We start from the raw sequence: 22,335 nt of genomic DNA, 5'->3' as shown, positions 1-22,335 counted from the left end.
AGTGTCAAAATTAACTATAAATTAAAAATCAAAACATTTAAAGAATTAACTCATGGCCTTTCTGGACTTACAGTTGTGTTCAAATAAATAGCAGTGCATTAAAAAATGTGAATAAAGTGAAATATTTTGAATAGCCTTTATTTCCACATTTCAAATATCGTGGAAACATTACGCATTCAAATCCCAATCAATTCCAGGAAGGAAAGAAAAGGATCTGTCCAAAAAAAATAGCAGTGTTGACGTTTTTGTCTTCAAACTGAACTAATATTTAGCTGCATAAACATTGTTTTTGATAACTGCTGCACTTCTGCATTGCATTGAATCAACCAACATCTGGCGCCTATCAGCAGGTATTTCAGCTCAGGATGAACGAACTACATGCCACAGTTCCTGTGAATTTTTGGGTTTTGCTTCAGAAACTGCATTTTTAATGGCACCCCACAGGTTTTCAGTGGGGTTGAGGTCTGGGGATTGAGCTGCAACTCCATTACCTCAATCCGTTTTGTCTGGAACCAAGATGTTACTCGTTTATTCGTGTGTTTGGGGTCGTTGTCTTGTTGAAACACCCATTTCAGGGGCATTTCCTCTTCGGCATACGGCAACATAATCTCTTCAAGTATAGTGATGTATTCAGACTGATCCATGATCCCTGGTATACGATCAATAGGTCCAACACCGTAGTGTGAAAAACCTCTCCATACCATGATTTTTGTGCCACCGTGCTTCAGTGTACTGTGGCTTGAATTCAGAACCCGGGGTTCGTCTGGCGTACTGTCAATGACCACTCGACCTGAAAAGAACAGTGTTACTCATCAGTCCACAGGATGTTACGCCATTTTCTCTTTGGGCCAGTCGATGTGTTCTTTAGCAAATTTTAACTAATTCTATACATGGTGTTTTTTCAACAATGATGCTTTAGGAGCTTCTTGCTGATAGCTGAGCTTCGATCAAACGTCTTCTGACTGTAACAGCACTTGCAGGTCATTTTAGATCATCTTTGATCTTTCTGGAGGTGATGATTGGCTGATTCTGTGCAATTCTGACTGTTCTTCAATCCGTTTTAACAGTAGTTGCTTGTTTTCTTCTGCATGTTTCACGTTTTTGTTGCCACTTTAAAGCATTTGAGAATTTTCGCTGAGGATCCTATAATTTGCTGCACTTCTTTGCACGTTTCCCCCTCTCCAATCAACTTTTTAATCAAATTACATTGTTCCTCCAATCAGTGTCTGGAACGGCCCATTTTAATGAGCAATTCAGAATGAAATGTATTTTATCACAGCATGTGAAACATTTACTTCCCTTCTTCCTTAATAAAGGACAATTAATGACCTTTTATTATAATTATTAAACTCCACACTGCTATTATTTTGAACAGTGAATTCTATGAATGAGTCAGTTACTCAGAATAAGCAGCGTGCATGTCATAACGGTTGGGTCTGTTTTTCTATTACACTATTACATCTACAAGGAAATGATTTGCCAGGCAGAAATGAGTATTACTAATAACAGTGGTTCATCAGGTTACTGATGTCCTGCTATTTTTTTTTAAACACAAGTGTAACTATAATAAATAGACTGCATTTCTGCAGAGAAAATGCGAAGTGTGCTTGCTGAGCTGTAGCAGAACAGCTAGCATACTAGCATGCTAAAAGTTAACATGCTAACAACTAGCATGCTAACAGTTAGCATACTAACAAGCTAACAGCATATTAACATGCTAACAGCTAGCATTCTAACATGCTAATGATTAACACGCTATTTGTTAAAATTATAACTGTTAATATGCTAACAGGCTAACATGCTAATGGCTAGTATGTTAACTTTTAGCATGCTAACACGCTGAGGGTGACATGCTAATATGCTAACAGTTAGCATGCTAATATGCTCAGGCGAACTTGCTAACAGCAAACGTGCGAACTCTGCATGTTACCATGCTAATCCTAACATGATAACATGCTAATGGTGAACATGCTAACAACTCGCGAGCTAACAGCAGGCATGATATCGTAATGGGTAACATGCTAACAGCTAGCATGGTAAAACGTGAATGCTTATATGCTAATTGCTATTGTGTGTGTGTGTGTGTGTGTGTGTGTATTCCTAATTAAGTGGCCATTGAGTTGAAGTTGATTTGCTGTCAAAGTCTCAAATGAGCAGATCCTTGCCAAATGCATCATCACCTATGGGGGAAGGGAGGAATGACTCAATCAAGCTTCCATTGATTCGCGGCAAAATGGAGAAAAAATGGGCGGATGAAAGGCAAGAGAAAGCCGAGTGCGGGTCAGAACCGATATCATGTGTGTGATGGTGATTTGGCCTGAGGTGCCGTATGAAGTTTGGTGGATGTGTGGTGAAGTGTTACTGAGCAAAACTCCATTCATTTGAATGGGGCCAAAAATCAATGGAAGCCTATGGAGGTAAAAAGAGATGCATGAAAACCAAGGAAAAGACGAGTGCAGGTCTCAGATGAGGGGATGGATCTGTGCGGGGACTTGGCCTGAGGCATCAAGTGAAGTTTCTTGAAGTTTGGTCACTCGGTTAAAAAAAATTGATGGAGAGTGAAAAGTTTTTCTCCTGAAACACCATTCATTTTCAGTGGGGCCAAAAATCAATGCAAGCCTATGGAGGAAAAAGGGATGAGCAAAAAGGAAAAATATGAGTGCAGGTCAGAACCGATTGCATGTATGTGTCGGGGGAGTTGGCCTGAAGTATCACATGAGGTTTGGTGCATCTGCAATGGAGCGTGTCCGAGTAGGATGATTCGATTCACGAGCCCTATTCATTCTCTATGGGGGGAAAAAAACAAAAGAAAAATTACAAGAACAAGCGAACGGGCGCGTTGATCCAAAAGCTGTATACAAGCACGCTACACCACTTCGGGCTAGACGTCTCAGAGTTGGAACGGTGTCTCTATCTCGAACGCCCTAGGAGGAGTAGTGGATCCAAAACACGTGTCGGAATAAGGCAGAATAAGTAAACTTAAGAAGAACAATAGCGTGCTTGCCTTTGGCAAACACACAGCAGCCGAGCAAGCACGCTAATAATCCTGACATTCTGCTGAAGTCATTAATTCCTGAGCCATCTCTCACATGCTGCTGTTCACTGCACTTCTGACCTCCACATTGTTTAAAGGGGAACTGAAGTCATTTTTAAACTTGCTTTATTTCTTAATTAACGTGTTCAATTACATTTTCGGTTTTGGCAACTTTATATCGTGACTCGTATTGGCAACTAATTGCAATTAAATATTATACTTATCGGCCTATTCGGTTTTTAGCCGTGTTGAATTTAGTTTGTTTGGTCCACGGCAGGCGTCGCTTATCCGCGCGATCTTCACAAGACTTGTGCGAGACTTCGAAATGTGACGTGTCAGCCAGGTGTCAGTGCCGCCATTTTGAAAACTGTTTTCCAAACGAAATATTGCACAAAAACGAGTTTAAATGATGATTACTGCCTACTTTTTTTTTTTTTTCCCAAACTTTCCTGATTGCTATCAAAACAAAAAAAACTTCCGGCTTGATCCCATCAGCATTCGAAAGAGGGCGCGCGCGTCTTTTGACAACGTTGGCAGATGTTGGTCACTTTGATTTCCGCTGTATGTTTTACTTCCGTCCTACGATGTCTCACACAGGAAAAAGAAAAGACAAAGTATGCATTCAAATATTAATTTTAATGTTGGCACTCCGTTTGCATTTTATTAAGAAAATGAAAGCTAAAGTGTTGTTTCTTTTCTTTTTCCGTTAGTGCATTAATTTTATTTATGGCCACAAAGTACTGATATGATGAAGAAAATTAAACAACAAAATGATGATGATTTGAATTTATTTTTGACACTAATGCATGCTTACATTGAAAATCCCATTTTACTTTGCATTGTGTCACTATCTTTACATGATACATAATAATAACACACACCTTCCCATTTACACTCACTCACACTGATTTCCTGCAGTTTTCACTGTTAATTCGTGGACAGCAGTCAGTTTCACCTTTTAGCGATCGAGAAATGTCCTCGGATAACAACTCCACTCTTCTCATTCCCGCTGCTGGACAAAGTGTATTAGTTTTTAAAGTCTGTGAATAATGTGACTGTCGTGGCTTCTTTTAAAAATCTCACTGTGGTGAAGGGGCGTCTTGTGCTTGGCCAGGAGATGGAGAACACGGAATGACTCCTCAGTAGCAGCTTTAGCTCTCCTGGTGGGTTTTGTGAAAAGTGGTGGCTGGGCTTTAAAACCAGTTGTAACTCTTGAATTCTTTTCTCTCCTATTGCACTTTTGGGTGGGAATAAATCCTTGAATTTCAGATGGTAAGTGATGTAATGGCAGGCCGTCTTTTCTTTCACTCCTGTAAAAGCAAGTTCATTTTCCCATTCAGAACGGTAATGATGTATTCTCACCTTCTTTCGTTGCTCAGCCATGGTTTCCTGAACAGAGTTTGCTCAGTGACAGAACACAGCTGTGGTTAACGTTAGTTAAGCAGGTTGATGTGACGCAGCCAGAAACAGTTATCTGTAAAAAATCATCATAATCAGCCATAATTATTTTGTTCTTGGGTTCCTCCCTGCCCATAGAGATGCACAGCACTAATTAAATATGTAGCAGTATTCAACCTGTGGATATTTGAACATTGCATGTTTTTTACTGTAAAATGTGTTGATATAAAAATACCTCAGAGATCGACCGCTACATCATGAGCAGCAGGTTAATGACTGCTGGAGTACAGGAGAAATACTGCACTCTTTAATGTTTATACCTCCATCTTAATAATTCATGCAGCCAGAAAATGTTTAGCACATGATAAATAACAATTGAGCGTCAATTTTCTTTAAATTTGTGTCTCTGCAGTTCGTCCCGAGGCGTCAGTGTTCCACAAACACACTCCTTCTCCAGAGGTGGTGTGTCACGCTACAGGTTTCTTCCCCAAAGCACTGAATATCACCTGGCAGAAGGACGGAGAGGACGTGACTGAGGACATGGAGCTCAATGAGACGTTACCCAACGATGATGGAAGCTTCCAGAAGAGGAGCATTCTGAAAGTCCCAGCTGAGAAACTGCAGAAACACAAATACACCTGCGTGGTTCAGCACAGCAGCTTGGAGAAGGATTTAATCCTAGAAGTAGCAAAAGGTCTGAATAAAACTACAGATTTAGAGGATAAAAGCTGATTTACTGCTGCAGCAGATAATAAAGACTCTGTGTTCATTTATCAGATGGAGGGCAGATTGGAGTCGTCATTGGTGTGGTTGTCGTCGCTCTCCTCGCTGTTGTCGCTGCTGTTGTCTTCTGGAAGAAGAGGAACTCTGGTGAGAAGAGGAAGGAGGCAGATGTGAAGTTTTCAGAGAACAGATTTACACTTTCTCATTCTGAGAGGATTTGATGAATATTTTGCATATCTTTAATCTTCATTAATAAATTAGACGAGACAATAAACTGATATAAACTCATTATCTCATGAAGCCAAACACAGCACTGAGATTTTATAATAACTGTCTGTCCATCATCTGTGTTTCAGGATTCAAACCTGTTCCCCCCAGACCCTGTAAGTGAACCTTTATGATCCATAAATGATGGTTAAAACCACTACATTATTTATTAGCAGTGTTTAGTTCACTTTGTGACGGATTTGAATGTTTTACAGGCTCTGAAGGAAATTCTTCCTCCAACAACTCTTAAACTGTGGCTGTGTGTCTTCCTGCTGGAGTGAGAGAGTAAGACATGATGATGTTTACAGTGTAATATGGAATAAAAATGTGTCTGTGGAGTGAAAATCCAGCAGAAAAGCCTGAGCTCACATTAAATCTCAGATCAGAGCTGATATTTGTCTCCATTGTCAAGCGCAGTTTAATGTCCAGCTATAAGATTGTGGTGAAATATTTCTCTCCCTGTTGCTCTCCTCTTTCACAGGTGAGGAGGTGCAGCCATGCTTCTTATCGCATTTAGCAGTGTGTGTAATGCCTTACTGCCACAAAATGGACTGCAGTGTGTAACACTGCAATCGAGTCTTTTATATCTGTATTTTATAGAAAGACGAAGAAAAATGTTATAAAAACAAAAGTCCTGTAATAACGTACTGTAGCTCTTAAAAACTTTAGATTTCCTGCTTGTATTCTTCCTTTTTTTTTGTGGAAGCCTTTGTAAATGTTACTCTACTGTAAATATTACTCTACTATCCTGTATTTTGTAAAAACTGTAAAAATAGAGATTCTAACAATTGGTGCTGAACACTTAAAGGGGAACTGAAGTCATTTTTTAAAAACTTGCTTTATTTCTTAATTAATGTGTTCAATTACGTTTTCGGTTTTAGTAACCTTATATCGTGACTTGTATTGGCAACTAATTGCAATTAAATATTATACTTATCAGCCTATTCGGTTTTTAGCCGTGTTGAATTTAGTTCGTTTGGTCCACGGCAGGCGTCGCTTATCTGCGTGATCTTCACGAGACTTGTGCGAGACTTCGAAATGTGACGTGTCAGCCAGGTGTCAGTGCCACCATTTTGAAAACTGTTTTCCAAACAAAATATTGCACAAAAACGAGTTTAAATGACGATTACTGCCTACTTTTTTCAAACTTTCCTGATTGCTGTCAAATCAAATCAAAACTTATGGCTTAATTACATCAGCATTTGAAAGAGAGCACGCGCGTCTTTTGACAACGTTGGCAGATGTTGCTCTGTGTCCGAAATCACTCCCTACTCACTATATAGGGCACTATATAGTGAGGAGCCATTTTGTAGTGAGGCTTATTTACGCCGTATATAGTGCACTCAAAGTATCCCACAGTGCATCATGAAAAGTAGTGTACAACCAATTGGTCACTAACCAAAGCAATATATCCCATCATGCATCGCGGTCGCGCTGAAAGAAAAATCAAAAGTCTCAGATTTGATTTCATAAAAGGTAGCGGCAAAAAAAAGTATTCAGCCTTGATTTAAAAAAAAAAACTGAAGGATGCAGGTATTTTGTATTTGTTACAAAAATACACGCATGTGTTTAGAAGAAGAAGAAGAAACCTTTATTCATCACATGCACACTTCAAGCACAGTGAAATTCATCCTCTGCATTTAACCCATCTGAAGCAGTGAACACGCATGCACACACACCCAGAGCAGTGGGCAGCCACACCAGAGCGCCCGGGGAGCAGTCAGGGGTTCGGTACCTTGCTCAAGGGCACCTCAGCCCAAGGCCACCCCACGTCAACCTAACTGCATGTAATTGCAGGGGAAACCAGAGCACCCGGAGGAAACCCACGCAGGCACGGGGAGAACATGCAAACTCCACACAGAAAGGCCCTCGCCAGCCACTGGGTTCAAACCCGGAACCTTCTTGCTGTGAGGCGACAGCGCTAACCACTACACCACCGTGCCACCCTATTTTGTAATAACTTTATTTTGTAAACCCACCAGCAGACTGATCTGGCATGTTTTAATCATGTGACAGTAATGACGTAAATACCAGCTCGACGGACTAGTGTCCAAAAGTGTTTTTTCATTTTACCAATGAGCTCACTATATAGTAATTCCCTATATAGGGAGTAATGAACGAGTGAGTGATTTCAGACACAGGGAACGTTGGCAGATGTTGGTTACTTTGATTTCCGCTGTATGTTTTTCTTCCGTCCTACGATGTCTCAACGAATCTCATTTACAGCCATTGCTTTGACATATGGACTGATATATTACATAGCATATTTCAAACACTCATAACTTGCTATAACAGTGACAAAATGGCCATCAAGGGCGGCATAGTGGTGTAGTGGTTAGCACTGTCGCCTCACAGCAAGAAGGTTCTGGGTTCGAGCCCAGCAGCCGACGAGGGCCTTTCTGTGTGGAGTTTGCATGTTGTCCGTGTGGGTTTCCTCCGGGTGCTCCGGTTTCCCCCACAGTCCAAAGACATGCAGGTTAGGATAATTGGTGGCTCTAAATTGACCGTAGGTGTGAATGGTTGTGTGTCTCTATATGCCAGCCCTGCAATGACCTGGCAACTTGTCCAGGGTGTACCCCGCCTCTCACCCATAGTCAGCTGGGACAGGCTCCAACTCGACTGTGACCCTACACAGGATAAGCGGTTACAGATAACGGATGGATGGGAAAATAGCTATCAAAAATGCATTCCTATATTTAATAAAATGAGAAATAGAATTTTGATAAAAAAATTGCCTTCAGTTCTCCTTTAACTACCTCTATCACTAATGCTATAAATGTTACTTTGTCAGTCCATGAATAAATCTTTATTTACTCTGTGCTGGTGTTTGTATGGCTGTTATTTGGGTTGAGGATTTTATGTCTGCTGGTTTTGATTTTGTCAGGATTCTCCTTCCTGCTCTCCTCCATATCCAGTACTACAGGACTATACTGACCTCCACAGATGCAGCACTTCACTCTTTCCCCAGACCTGCATCTTCATGTTTCCTTCCACATCCAGCACATTGCTGTTTACCAGGAGACAGTGGGGCTCGTCCACAGGGGCAGGTGGAGCACAAACCTGATTCACAGATCCACACATTTTACTGTCACCAATGATTTTTTTTTTTATGTTATTTGACCGATACGGTGCCCTCCACAATTATTGGCACCCCTGGTAAAGATTTGTTTAAAAAAAAAAGGTTACAAAACAAATCCACCTTTTGGTGAAGTTGCTTCATCTCACACTGAAAAAAATTAGAAAAATCCAACCTTTTTGACTAAAATTTATTCAGAGAAAAACAATTCCCTTGTCAAGAAATAATTATTTTCAATAAAAGCATGTGCCACTATTATTGGCACCCCTGCATTTAATACTCTCTACAACCTCCTTTGCCTGTAAAACAGTCTTGCCAATAACATTTTATAAGGTTGGAGATACAGAACAGGGCATCTGAGACCATTCCTCTTTACACAATCTCTCCAGATCATCCAGAGTCCTCGGCCCTCTCTCGTGCTCTCTCCTCTTCAGCTCCGCCCACAGGTTTTCACTGCGGTTCAGCTCAGGGGACTGAGATGTTCATGGCAGAAGCTTGATTCTGTGTTCAGTGAACAGGTTTTTTCATTGTCCTGCTGGTAGGTCCAGTGATGACCCAGTTTTAGTTTCCTGATGGAGGAGCCAGATTCTGATTTAAAATGTCCTGCTATTTCATGGAGTCCGTGATGCCATGTTCAAGGTTTCCAGGCCTTTGGAGGAAAAACAGACCCAAAACATCACAGAACCTCCACCATATTTTACAGTTGGGATTGGTTTCTTTTCATTAGAGCTATCCTCCTTCTTACACTAAACTCACCTTGAGTGTTTATTGCCAAAAAGCTCCAGTTTTGTTCTATCAGACCAGAGAACACGGTTCCAGTCAAAGTTGTGGTTGCGTTTCCCAAACTTCAGGTGCTTATGTTTGCGGTTAACTGACAGAAAAGGCTTTTTTTCTGGCAAATCTTCCAAATAATCTGTTGGCATTGAGGTGGAGTCTGATGGTGGTTTTGGAGACTTGGAAACCCCAAGATTTTACTTTTTTCTTGTAATTCATCAACAGTGATCCTTGGTGATTTTATTTATTTATTTTTGCTTCTCTTTGCCCTTCTCACTGTATGTGGGGCAAAATAAACTTGGGTTCTCTTCCAGGCAAGTTTGTAGCAGTTCCAGTTGGTGTCCACTTTTTTTATTTTTGCTTGAGCAGTCGAAAGGGACGTTTTCAGGTGAGAAGATATTTAAAAAAAAACGTTCTCTGACTTATGAAGGTCAACACACTTCATTTGGTTTGTGTGTTCTCTTATCTTTCCCATGTTTATGGATGACTAAGGGAATTTGGCCTCTGTGCCACCTCATATTTGTTCCCTATTAATCAGGAAGTCATGGATTACAGCTTGAAAGTTCCTGCACACTCCAATCAACTTGAATATGTACAGTTTAAATGGGAAACATGCTTCAGTTACATTGTTTGTTGTCTTTTCCGGGGTGCCAATAATAGTGGCACATGTGTTTTTTGTTGAAAATAATTATTTATTGAAGTAAGTTATTTTCTTAATGCATTTTTGATTAGAGGTTGGAGTTTTCTCATTTTTTTCAGTGTGAGATGAAGTGACTTCACCAAAAGGTGGATTTTTTCTAACCATTTTTACTAATCTTTACAAGGGGTGCCAATAATTGTGGAGGGTCCTGTATAAGCCGATGTTCGATGTTTCCTGTGTTTGTTTGTTTTTGGGTTAAATTGTTTCAAAAGAAAGACAGAAATCATCTGAGCTCCAACACTGTGAAACAAATTCTATTCATTAGTAAAAATCAGTAAGATTTTTGAGTCCAGTCTCACAAGCACATTGTTTCCTACTTCTCATTAAGCACCACTGGAGCTGCAGTAACACCATTATTATGATCTATCATCTTGCTCAATTCCTTCATATGACACAACTTTGAAATATATAAAATATACTAATTCTATATACTAAAATAGATTGTATATACACTATTTGAATGTCTAAGTTCTATTCAGATGTGTAGAATATATTTATAAATGTATCTTTCTTTAACACTGGATTGATGAACTGCTGTCCACCAGCCTCTGGACTGTCTGTGTGATTGGATGATTGATCGTTTGACCAGCAGGTGGCTCTAGTGAGCAAGTGAAGCCTCGAGAAATGAACCGATTCTCAACACACCTGGCTGGAAAACTTCAGTGTCTCATGAAGATTTATCTGATCATCACTAACTATAAGATTGTGTTTGGAGTCGCGGATAACCGCAGTGGAAACTGTAAAGCTAACGATCCTCATCACAAACAAGGAGTTCTCAAAATGCGGTGTCTCGGGTTGCAGTCACGTAACGACAGTCCAGTGTCTGTGTGCGCATGCGCGCGTCCAACAGGGGAGGAGGCGGGGTCAGACTGGTCTGGGGTTATTTTTGGACTTCATTCCTGCGCGCGCTCAAATCTGCCTGCACGCTCGCGCAACCTGACACAGCGTTACAAATGTGCCACAAAACCAGCCAATCACAAACTTGGAGAAAGTCATTCTGATTGGCTGTTTCTTATCCAATCACATAGCTACAGCCGTAATGGCGGGAGGCGTTGAGAGATATTACACATTCAAACTAACATAAATATATCGACAGCCAAGTTTGGTGTTATATATTTTTATTTATTTATTTATTTATTTTTTTACTTTTTTTTTTTTACTGGGGTATGGTGCCAAGTTAGCTTTGCGTGCTAACCCAAACAGGTTGACAGGCGAGGTAGCTGCAGCCATCCCAACTATCCCGGAAGTTCCAGAGAGAGAGAGAGAGAGCGCGCATCCTGATTGGTCTGTCTTGCTAAGTAAACCAATCAGTGTTGTGTGTGGGCGGGCTTTAGGTCTTCTCTCCCGGACCGAGACTCCATCAGTTCAGTGTCTCCAGGAGCGTCATGGCGGAGTCGCTGTTCACTGAGGAGGCGACTGTATTACTTTATGGGGCACAGCGTTTACACACAACACCAGCATTAGTGACTGATACAAAGAGCAGGTTTTATTGCCAGAGCCTCGACAAATCTGTTATTTTCTTAGAAACAAGTCCAAAATAAAGAAATGTATCTATTTACACCTGAATTTATTATTACACTGGATGATAAACTGAGAGACTTAATACAAGGTCTATCGTAAAAAGAAATGTGCAGAATCCTGAAGCTCTTGCAGTTTTACAATCCCATATTCTGTAACTGTGAGTTTATAAAAGGTCGAATCCCTTCAACCTCAGAGCATCAGAAACATCTGTTTCATATTTAGTAAACAGTAACTGATATATAACATTATGTACACACATTACTCTGTCTGACAGAAGAATAGAGAACATGTTGATACACATTTTCATCACGTCTCTCGCTCCTCTTGGTTTTCTTCTTTGAGAACTGTAGTGCAGCGTAATGCAATGAGTCCGAGTCCGGATCCTGCAGAGACACAGAGGACACACAGAGATGATCAGATATAAATAATAAATCAGGTGAACCTCACATATTTCCTCGAGATGTGTTGAGATCATAAAACCCTCATGGTGGAGAAACTTGAGAGCCTCATTCTCTGAGAACCTTGAGGATTTTCTCCTCGACTTTAGCATGTGTGCTTTCATTGTTCCTGAGAATAAACCTGATGGAGCAAAACACCTGAAGATCAAACTATTCAGATTAAAATGCTCTGCTCATGAAGGCTGGCTAGAAACAGGCTTTTGCACAGTGGTGGAAATCAAAACCAAGGAAAATCATCAAAAGTTATCTGTTTATTGTTATTACTATTAATATTTATTATTAATACTATATTGGTTGTTCTTTATATTTATCATTCTTTTATTACAGTTATAATTATTATCCTGTGTGTCTCCTGTGGATTTAATCCAAACCTCAGTAAGTAAAAAACAAGTCGCCTATAAATAATATCAGCTCGGGCCGAATGTTCTGTCAGTGAAATTTTCAAGAAAAAATGTTTGTGATTTATAAAGAGAGATGTAAAAATATACATGTATTTAAATAATGAGTCTAACATTTGAACAGTTGGGTCATTAAATATATGCACTGAGGAGTTTCTGGAAATTTAATTTTACAGGTAAAATGTTTGAAAAATTCGATTTTAGAGAATGAACACATTTTCATAAAGCATGAACTGATTCTATTATTGACAAAATATCACTAAGTTCTATTTAACTATATATTTTCTGCTGATCTTTACTTTTTGCTTTCAGCTGCACTCAAACATTTTGATTTAAAACAAAAATGTTTCTAAAATATCCTCAGATGGTAAAAATGAAATGTGACGTGTCCTGCAACAAGAGAGCAGTGAAATATTTTGAGCCTCTCAGTTTCCAGGTCTGAGTTGAAGACAGCAGCGTCGGGTTCAAGCAGAAACGACAAGAACAAGAGGAACAGACTGCCTCGGGTACAGAAACCACATTACAACCTGAGAGCTCAAACTCAATCTGCTCAGAAGTTATCAAAGAGATACAGTTTTAAATCATCATTATTTAATCTTCAGTAAAACACCTTTGTCTTATATATATATATATATATATATATATATATCATCATCATCTCTAGCCGCTTTATCCTGTTCTACAGGGTCGCAGGCAAGCTGGAGCCTATCCCAGCTGACTACGGGCGAAAGGCGGGGTACACCCTGGACAAGTCGCCAGGTCATCACAGGGCTGACACATAGACACAGACAACCATTCACACTCACACCTACGGTCAATTTAGAGTCACCAGTTGACCTAACCTGCATGTCTTTGGACTGTGGGGGAAACCGGAGCACCCGGAGGAAACCCATGCGGACACGGGGAGAACATGCAAACTCCACACAGAAAGGCCCTCGCCGGCCACGGGGCTCGAACCCGGACCTTCTTGCTGTGAGGCGACAGCGCTAACCACTACACCACCGTGCCGCCCCTATATAAGAAAATAAGAAACATAAAATACTTTTACTGAGAGGATAAAAAATTTCCACCAGCTCAAAAACAAACAAACAAACAAACAAACAAACGTGTTGATTTCTGTTTCAGTTTAAATCAGGGTTAATAAATCAGATCAGTGTATCGATTAGTTTTAATGATTACATTTACCTCGTTATCTTCTGCTCCAGCACCTAACGCAACACAAAACAAAGATTATTATTATTATTATTATTATTATTATTATTAGTAGTAGTAGTAGTAGTAGTAAATTAGCCAGCACTTATGTGTCCGGCCACATTACAATCCCACCAAGCATATTGTTGGGATGTTGCTTCGAGTTTGAGACTTCTCCTACAAGTTATACTCCTTAGCTTAGTCACTCCTCTATATCAGTCCACCAAAGACTTTCCTCATGATAGTTTCATAATATTAATAATAATAATAATTATTATTATTATTTATTGGAGTAATATTTTACCTTTGTGTGTTTCTCTGTGCTTCACTATGATGAAGATCAGGACACTGAGAAGAATCACAATCACTGCACCAAACACCACAGTCAGTATGAAGAACACAGGAGAAGAGACTGAACCTTGGAGAAAAACATTACAGAAAACATTTAGATCCCGAAACCTGCATCATATTTCTCATCTCATCTCATCATCTCTAGCCGCTTTATCCTGTTCTACAGGGTCACAGGCAAGCTGGAGCCTATCCCAGCTGACTACGGGCGAAAGGCGGGGTACACCCTGGACAAGTCGCCAGGTCATCACAGTGCTGACACATAGACACAGACAACCATTCACACTCACATTCACACCTACGCTCAATTTAGAGTCACCAGTTAACCTAACCTGCATGTCTTTGGACTGTGGGGGAAACGGGAGCACCCGGAGGAAACCCACGCGGACACGGGGAGAACATGCAAACTCCACACAGAAAGGCCCTCACTGGCCACGGGGCTCGAACCCAGACCTTCTTGCTGTTAGGCGACAGCGCTAACCACTATACCACCGTGCCGCCTGCATCATATTTTAATTGAAAAATTTACAGAAGCCTTTTGGAGAACAAAAACAACAAACCTTTCGCTCTGTCCGGGTTCTCAGAAAGTGTTTTATTTCTGTCTGAAAAATGAAACATTATTTTTACAACCTCAACCATCTGAATCAACTTTTACTGTAATGATTTACTTTATAAATTTACCTTTCACTTGTAAAAAGGTCGAGTTTCTAAAGTTCAGTTGGTTCAGATATATGAAGCTGCAGTAATACAGTCCTGTATCAGAGACATTTACTGCGGTGATGGTGAGAGACGTGTTCTTGCCGTGAACAGACATCACTATTCGCTCAATTTCATTATAGAAGTAACAGTTTTGTGATGGAGCTGATGTCCTAAACTTTTTGCACCCAAGAAGAAGTGGAACCGAAGCACTTGTGTGTTTATACCAGAAGATGGAACCTGGAAGAGTCAGCTCATGTTGGCACCAAACAGTGGCGTTATCTCCAGCTTCCACCTCCACAGTTAAAGAGCACAGAGTCTCTGAGAGCAAACCTGCAACCCAGAAAACACACAACCTCATTCACACATTACACACAACTTTAATACAGTCAGGATAGATGAGCTTTTATCAGCGTTTCTAACTGGAGCTGATCATCTGTGTTTCATTTTTAATTGAATGAATTTAAAAAGTCTATAAATTCTCAGGAACAAAATCACAAATCACAAAACTGGACATAAAAAATAATTTTCCCTCTGAATAATTAAATTTTTTCAGTTACAGAACAATGTAATGAATACAAATATAATTATAATTTACAGTGTGAGATTCTATTGTCAGAGCTATAATGTGCTGGTATGAAGTTTTTCTCGTTTCTACAAAATTTCAACTTTTTTTTTCATTTAGTGAAGCATTAATGAGATTATTAACACTCACCCATGACACAAAGGGACACATGCAGAATTTCAAACCCAATCATTGTTGAACTATCAGATGAGAGACAAAGAGGAAACGGTCTGTGGGGCAAAACTAATGCAGGGTTTATTTATGTGGGTGGGTGGAGTGTGTATTTTTACAGCTTACTGCTCTGTGGTCACTAAAAAGGCCCAAGGGGGGAATCTAAAACCAGATGTCTTTATTATGATGTACAGCTTAGTTTGGATTTATTTTCATGGCTGAACATATTTGAAGAAAAGTCCTAGTTTGAGTCCGCGAGTATATTTTGATATGATAACATTTGTAAGTTCATTAGGTGCCAGTGAATCTCTATTCCAGCTCAGAATAATGAATTGGTTTGCAGTGCTGTGCTCACTCTGATGGATTATTGGGGAAAAGCCTTTATGCTCATTGTTTATAGCAGTACCTTACAGTCACCCCTTTAATTTAATTCAACAAGCTAAATTAATGAATTATACAATTTAATATGTCTGATTCAGTTAATCAGGAGCATCTGAATGTGATGTGTCAAAATGCAGCCAAACCATTTTTATGTTCATAAATACAGTACATTAGTCTCATTTTTAATCCAGATTTTCACCTGTTTATATAATTATCAGTAAAATGAACTGCTCTGTGGATGATGTACAGTAATTAAACTTCAAACATCATTTTAGCAAGATGATCATGCTCATAATCTTTCAGGGTGGGTGTTTAATTTAGTGAATAGTGGAAAAAAGATGGGTGGCACGGTGGTGTAGTGGTCAGCACTGGTGTTTCATAGCAAGAAGGTTCTGGGTTTGAACCTCACGGCTGACGGGGGCCTTTCTGTGTGGAGTTTGCATGTTCTCGTCGTATTTGCATGGTTTCTTCTAGGGAAGCTGTGACAGGCCGAGCAAGCTCGTAGCATAGATGAAGCATGCTCAAGATAGATGCAGCCGGCCTCATGAGAGGCGAGCAACTGACAGGCCACTTGGCCTCCAGGCATCAGGATGAGTGAGTGAAAAAAAAGGTGTGAGAAAGAAGCAGCTGGTGGTCAGAATGATAAAATGCAGGTGAGAGAGTCAGAAGTCTTTGCGGTTCAAATGCAAAAGTCATGCGTGCAGATGTGCAGAGTGTCAGTTCTGTGGTTGGAAAATGTTCAAACTGTGAAAAGGGCAGTTGCTGCATGTGTTTGAGTCTCATTGAGCCTCGTGGTTTAAGAGATGGCTGGCCTTCTTTGTGCAACTCTGCCTACAAGACAGTTAAAACTTGACTTATAAAAATGTACAAAATTGTTTTATCAATTCAGTTGAAGAATTAATTAAAAATATCTTATATTATTATATATGCCCTAATAATGTGTGTACGGTGGGAAAATATTCAGATCCCATTCACTTTTTGAACTTTATTTTGTTATAGCTTTAATTTAAAATACACCAGGTTTTTTTCAGCAATCTACACACAATAACCAATAATGACAAAGCAAAAAGATGTTTTAAACATTTTCGCAAATTTATTACAAATCAAATACTGAAACCTCTGATTTAGATAAATGCAATATTCAGACTTCTCAGGATAATCAGATAATGAAAGCACACGGTGGTGTAGTGGTTCGTACTGTCACCTTCACAGCAAGAAGGTTCTGGGTTTGGGCCCAGTGGTTGGTGGGGGCCTTTCTGTATGGAGTTTGTATGTTCTCCCTGTGTCTGCATGAGTTTCCTCCGGGAGTTTCCCCCACAGTCCAATGACATGCTGTTAGGTTAACATGGGGCAGCCTTGGGCTGAAGTGCCTTTGAACAAGGTACCTAACCCCTGACTGCTCCCCAGGTGCTGTAGCATGGCTGCCCACTGCTTTGAGTGTGTGTGCATGTGTTCATTGCTTCAGATGGGTTAAATGCAGAGGATGAATCTTACTGTGCTCGAAGTGTGCATGTGATAAATAAAGGTTAAGTTAACTGGCTTCTCTAAATTGTCCATAGGTGTGAATAGTTGCTTTCTCAAGCCCAGAAATGGGAGGGTTGTGGCAGGAAGGGCATCTAGCGTCAAACTATGGTCCTAAAAATTGGGTCCACATGGCAGCGACCCCACACACATAAGTGGGACAAGCTGGAAGGAGAGAGAGAGAGAGAGAGAGCAGGGGTATTCAATTAAAATTCAGAGAGGTCCAGTTAGAGAAAATTTGTTCAAATAAAGTCCAGAACATCATGTGTTATGATTCAGTGCCATATATTTTGAAGGAGCCTAGTAGATGTATCAATGTCTGTATGGAGTCAACAACTGACTGTCAAATAAAATAAAGAAAGGACAATTCAATTGTAATTCAACAATGTTTATTATTAATTTTCACAATGAAATGGAGGGTACCTTCATAAAATTATAATACAATAAATGTTCTTTTCTCATTTCAAGTAAAATAAGGTTTGCATTGAAAGATAAAATAAAGAGTTTCTGAAAAAGACATCTTAAAAGAAAGTGCTTAATTTTAGAAAAAAAAAGCTGTAGCTTGAGTTCCCCATTTTTTCTTATCTACATTTCACATCTAAACAATCTCAACAAACATTAACAACTAAACAGCTTTAACACCTCCTTTTCTCTTCATTCCCCACTTTCTCTCGCTCAGTGGGAGAAGTCAGCTCGACCTTGTGCTGCCAGGATTTTAAATCTGTGCCAGAATGATGTCAGGGCCATTCTCATCCACACGTCTCAGGCTACATCCACACGACAACGGCAACGAGATGTTATTTAAAAATATATCGCGTCCAAATGGGCAACAATCAGTAAAATATCAGGTCCATATGGCAACGCAACGCTTGCTGAAAACGATGCAATACACATGCCACACCTCTAGGGGCGCTGTAAGACGGTCCCTTCGGAGACACCAGAACAATAGAAGAAGTAAGGACGCATGCGCATAATGCGCAAGACTTCATATTAGCCACAAAGTCAGGAAAATCTGTTTGTAAAATTACATTATAATGACCAAATACAATGAAAAGTATTTTTCCAATCTCAACTGTGAAAGGTAATCCCATGTGATCTCGTTTGGACGGCAAACCCGTTGGTACAGTTAAAGGCAGCACATGAATCTTTATTCTCCGCTTTGACCTATCCAATATGGCAGCGAGGATGACGTATGATTCTACGCGGAAGGCGGCGTCTTTAATGGTCCGGAATAAATTGGATTAATTTGCTCCTCTACGCCCTTTTTGAGGAATGTATTGTCGGACTTAAATCAGCATCTGAAGAGGTGAGATCGCTCCTTTTTTCCCCTATTTTTGCTGGCGGGATTGCACCATTACACAATAAATATTCACAGTGAAAATATTTTGTAAGCGCGTTTCATGAACCAAGTTATAGGATTTGTTGACAACTCGCATCGCAATGAGAAGATCATTGGCACTACTGGTGTTAAGAATCAGACCATTTCATAAATGAATATTTTGCTGTAGAGCTGCAGTGTTTGTACAATTGCATGTTTTTGCTTCACTAGTACTGTCACTATTCTGCTTCTTGCATTACTACTGTGAACTAACACTGAACATAATAATAATAATAATAATATCCAAGCTCGTGTTTCACTCTCACTAGTGCTCTGTAAGGCTTTTTCCTGGTGATATCCTGGTGATATTCGTTACACTTCTACCCGGCGTGAAGCACTCACAGTCATGTGGTTGTGACGACATCGTAAACAAATCCATTCTACTCATCCAGACGACTTCACAACGGCAACGTTGCCAGATCTTTCCACTCTGGAACCCGTTCTCAAAAAGATTGCGTTTTGGGCATCCAAAACGCCGGTGCCATGTGGACGCCAGGCCTAAACGATAAGCAATTGTATCGGAGTCACCTGAATCCGTTGCCGTGTGTCCATCTGTGATCCTGGAGCTATGTTTAGTTATTAATAATGTTCATAGTAGAGAAAGCTGCCTCACAGTTGTATGAGGAGCTGAACATGGTCAAGATGTACAGGGCTACTTTCCTCAGACCTGGGAAAGCTGTCTCTGAGAACCAGGAAAGTTTTGGAACCAGGAAGTGGCAGGATCAGTTCCTCCAAACTGCTCTTTCAGGGCCACATCTGCTTGTAGATCTATCAGTTGCATCTGGAGAGGCCCAGCATTTGACCACTTGAAGTGCTGTGTGAGTTCCTTTGAGAACCCGGTGATATCTGTGGTCTCCAGATGCCTTCACTTGATGCCTTGTGAATTGCTTCATCCAGCTCTCGCACATCCTGGGTGAATATTTCTGTTCTTCTTGTGGCTGTTGATGCTTACGTGGGGATTTGATGGATCTTTTCACAAATTCTTGTTTGTTTTCCCTCCAGTAAGGGTTCAGCCACTGCACTCATGCCCTCCTTGACCATTCCTGAGTCAGTAAAAGGTTTTATACGTTTTTCCAGACTCCATGCAGCTTTAAGGGAACATTCACTGGCACATTGTTTCAATGTTTTCATTGTCATTTCAATTCATTTTTCAATCAATACAAAATCAAATTTCGTATTGGTTATAAAATACCACTATTGATCTTTAAAGCACGGAATGGTCTCGCACCACAGTACCTGAGTGAACTTCTGGTCCTTTATGATCCACCATACCTATTTAGATCAAAAGGTGCAGACTATTTGTTGGTGCCTCATATAGTGAAGGCTTTTCTTACAAAGCCCCACAGTTATGGAGCAGCCTTCCAAGTAGTATTTGGGAATTCAACACAGTCTCAGCGTTTAAGTCGAGGCTGAAAACATGTCTTTTTACTCAAGCCTTTTGTTAATAGCTTTTTTTTAATTAGGTAAAGGAATAGATCTGGAGGGTCTTCAGGCATAGTGTTTCAGTAAACTGGGATATATGGATGCTGTTGCCCCCCACTCTCACTCGGGTTTGTTGACAGTGGAATGGCTTTATGCCCCAGGGCTCCCTCATGTCTGTATTACCTTCTGGCTCTCTCCTTTTAGTTATGCTGTCATTGTTAGTTTTGCACTCAGTGCAAAATGTATTCTGTTCTTTCTCTTCAGGTGACATTAGGCATACCTAACAACCTGTGTTTCTCTCTCTCTCTCTCTCTCTCTCTGTGTTGAGTTGCATGTCGATCCTGAGACACCAGTGATGCTGAACCTCTTCTGCTCCTCGGACTCACATGATCCATCCTGATGCCCTACTTCTGGCTGGAGTCTCATCACGTTGCTCCTGTTGAGGACGGCTCCATATGGACAGTGGAAAGTCGCACTTGGAAGACACTCTGGACACTTACAGCAATACATTTATGTCTGAGGACTACAGTTGACTTGATAACTTTAGGACTGCAGTTGTCATGAACAGTTTTACACTCAAGTTTCCATCAATGAACAGTTTATAACATCAACAAAACAGACTTCATGTTAAAACTATAATGAATTTCCTGGTTACACAGTTTTACTTTGTGACTCTACAGGACACAGTTACAGAAGAGAGTTATTTATAATCCCGCTGTCTGTTATCGCCCAGATGAGGGTGGGTTCCATTTTGAGTCCGGTTCCTCTCGAGGTTTCTTCCTCACCACAGATGCCACAGGTTTACTCACTGGGGATAAAATAGCTCATGTTTAAAGTCTTTAGTTGTCTGTAAAGCTGCTTTGCGACAGTGTCTGTTGGTTAAAGCTGTACAAATAAACTTGACTTGATGTTGTTGGGCAGGGAATGATTGTGTCAGGATTGTGGTGGGTCGATCATATTGGGATTTGATCCTGTATGTTCTGAGCCCTCAGTTCGGATTTGAGTGTGTATGATCGCTCAAAACATTTGTGCTTTGTCCCGCAGTGGTGCTTCACATTGCTGCTTTTAATTCCAGCCACAGTCTCGGAGCATCTGAGGGAAACTGATGCTGAACTTCCTGTGGGAAGTGTGAACATATCAGAGTCTGTCATTCTGCACTAAAAGCTCTGTTTTCTGTCTGTTCTCCTTATTTTACAGCACGCCATGTCTGTTTCCCTCATTCACTTCTTCACACTGCTGTATCTCTCTCTGCCTCCTCGAGGCTCTGTGTGTGTGTGTGTGTGTGTGTTTGTTTCTATTTACTTCTTCTTCTGGTTTTATGGCGGTTGGCAAACCAGCGTATTTGGTGCATTACCGCCAGTGTTTCTATTTACTTACACTTACTCACTTTTACACACACGCGCCCGCGCTCCGCTCACAACGTTGCTGTGAATACATTATTGGATTGGCTGAGTAGAGTCACGTGGGATGAGTCACACTGCATGCGACTGGTCTATGTGTTTCCTGTGTATGAACATTGACGACCGTGAAGGCAAGAAAAGCTGCGCAGTTCAAAATGAGACTACCGTAAATGCGAAACACGTCGCGCAGAAAATAGAAACGGTCCGTTAAACTCTAATAACAGGTCTGGGTTCGGATCCGGACCGCGCTCCGCCATTTGGTGACGCCGGCTTTAGAGTTTGGCCAGAGTTTATCTTATGGGACATGGTTTTGAAAAGCACACACTTATTCCCAAAATTCACAGTGTATGTCAGACAAAAAAAAAAACCCTGTGAAGTCAAGTGAACTCTCCACAGACCCTCTGAATAATATGTCTCAACACAGACTTGAGCAAGAGTATAAATCCTTTTCTGGGTTCAGAACAGGCCTCTGAATATCCAGCCAAACCCCAGGCTTGAACTCCAGAGAACAGAAGCTCCCAACCTTTTAAATCAAGTCAGTTTATTTGTATCACGCTTTTACCAACAGACACTGCAACAAAGCAGCATTACAGAAAATTAAAAAGCATAAACATATGAGCTAATTTTATCCCTAATAAATGTATCCCTCATGATCAAGCCTGAGGTGATGGTGGTGAGGAAAAACTCCCTCAGACAACGCGAAGAAGAAACCTCGAGAGGAACCGGACTCAAAATGGAACCCATCCTCATCTGGGTGATAACAATGTGAATTTTAAATAACTCACTTCTCTAACTGTGTCCTGTAGAGTCACAAAGTAAAACTGTGTAACCAGGAAATTCATGATAGTTTTAACATGAAGTCTGTTTTGTTGAAGTTATGAACTGTTTATTGATGGAAACTTGAGTGCAAAAC

At 40.5% G+C, this 22,335-nt stretch overlaps 1 protein-coding gene and 1 long non-coding RNA gene across 4 annotated transcripts in view; one reads left to right on the top strand and one right to left on the bottom strand.

Moving 5' to 3' along the window:
* Positions 1–22,335, top strand: part of LOC132872830 (BOLA class I histocompatibility antigen, alpha chain BL3-7-like) — a 160,164-nt gene that overhangs the window by 70,993 nt on the left and 66,836 nt on the right. The window contains exons 4-8 of one of the 3 annotated variants that reach the window (XM_060907925.1): positions 4,845–5,126; positions 5,210–5,302; positions 5,512–5,538; positions 5,638–5,707; positions 5,904–6,366. In XM_060907925.1, the coding sequence (XP_060763908.1) occupies positions 4,845–5,126; positions 5,210–5,302; positions 5,512–5,538; positions 5,638–5,672 (437 nt within the window). In that variant the 3' untranslated portion in view covers positions 5,673–5,707; positions 5,904–6,366. Of the gene's footprint in view, positions 1–4,844; positions 5,127–5,209; positions 5,303–5,511; positions 5,539–5,637; positions 5,708–5,903; positions 6,367–22,335 lie in introns of those variants that run through there. The other 2 variants (XM_060907923.1, XM_060907924.1) reach the window with 2 other exon arrangements.
* On the bottom strand, positions 11,444–13,948 carry LOC132872832 (uncharacterized). The gene is made up of 3 exons (XR_009651494.1): positions 13,845–13,948; positions 13,535–13,557; positions 11,444–11,876 (listed from the first exon to the last, which is right to left on the bottom strand). It is a non-coding gene; the product is annotated as an uncharacterized LOC132872832 (long non-coding RNA).

The sequence above is a fragment of the Neoarius graeffei genome, chromosome 24 (genome assembly GCF_027579695.1).
Source record: "Neoarius graeffei isolate fNeoGra1 chromosome 24, fNeoGra1.pri, whole genome shotgun sequence".
Taxonomy (NCBI): domain Eukaryota; kingdom Metazoa; phylum Chordata; class Actinopteri; order Siluriformes; family Ariidae; genus Neoarius; species Neoarius graeffei.
This window is presented reverse-complemented; position numbering and strand designations above follow the sequence as displayed.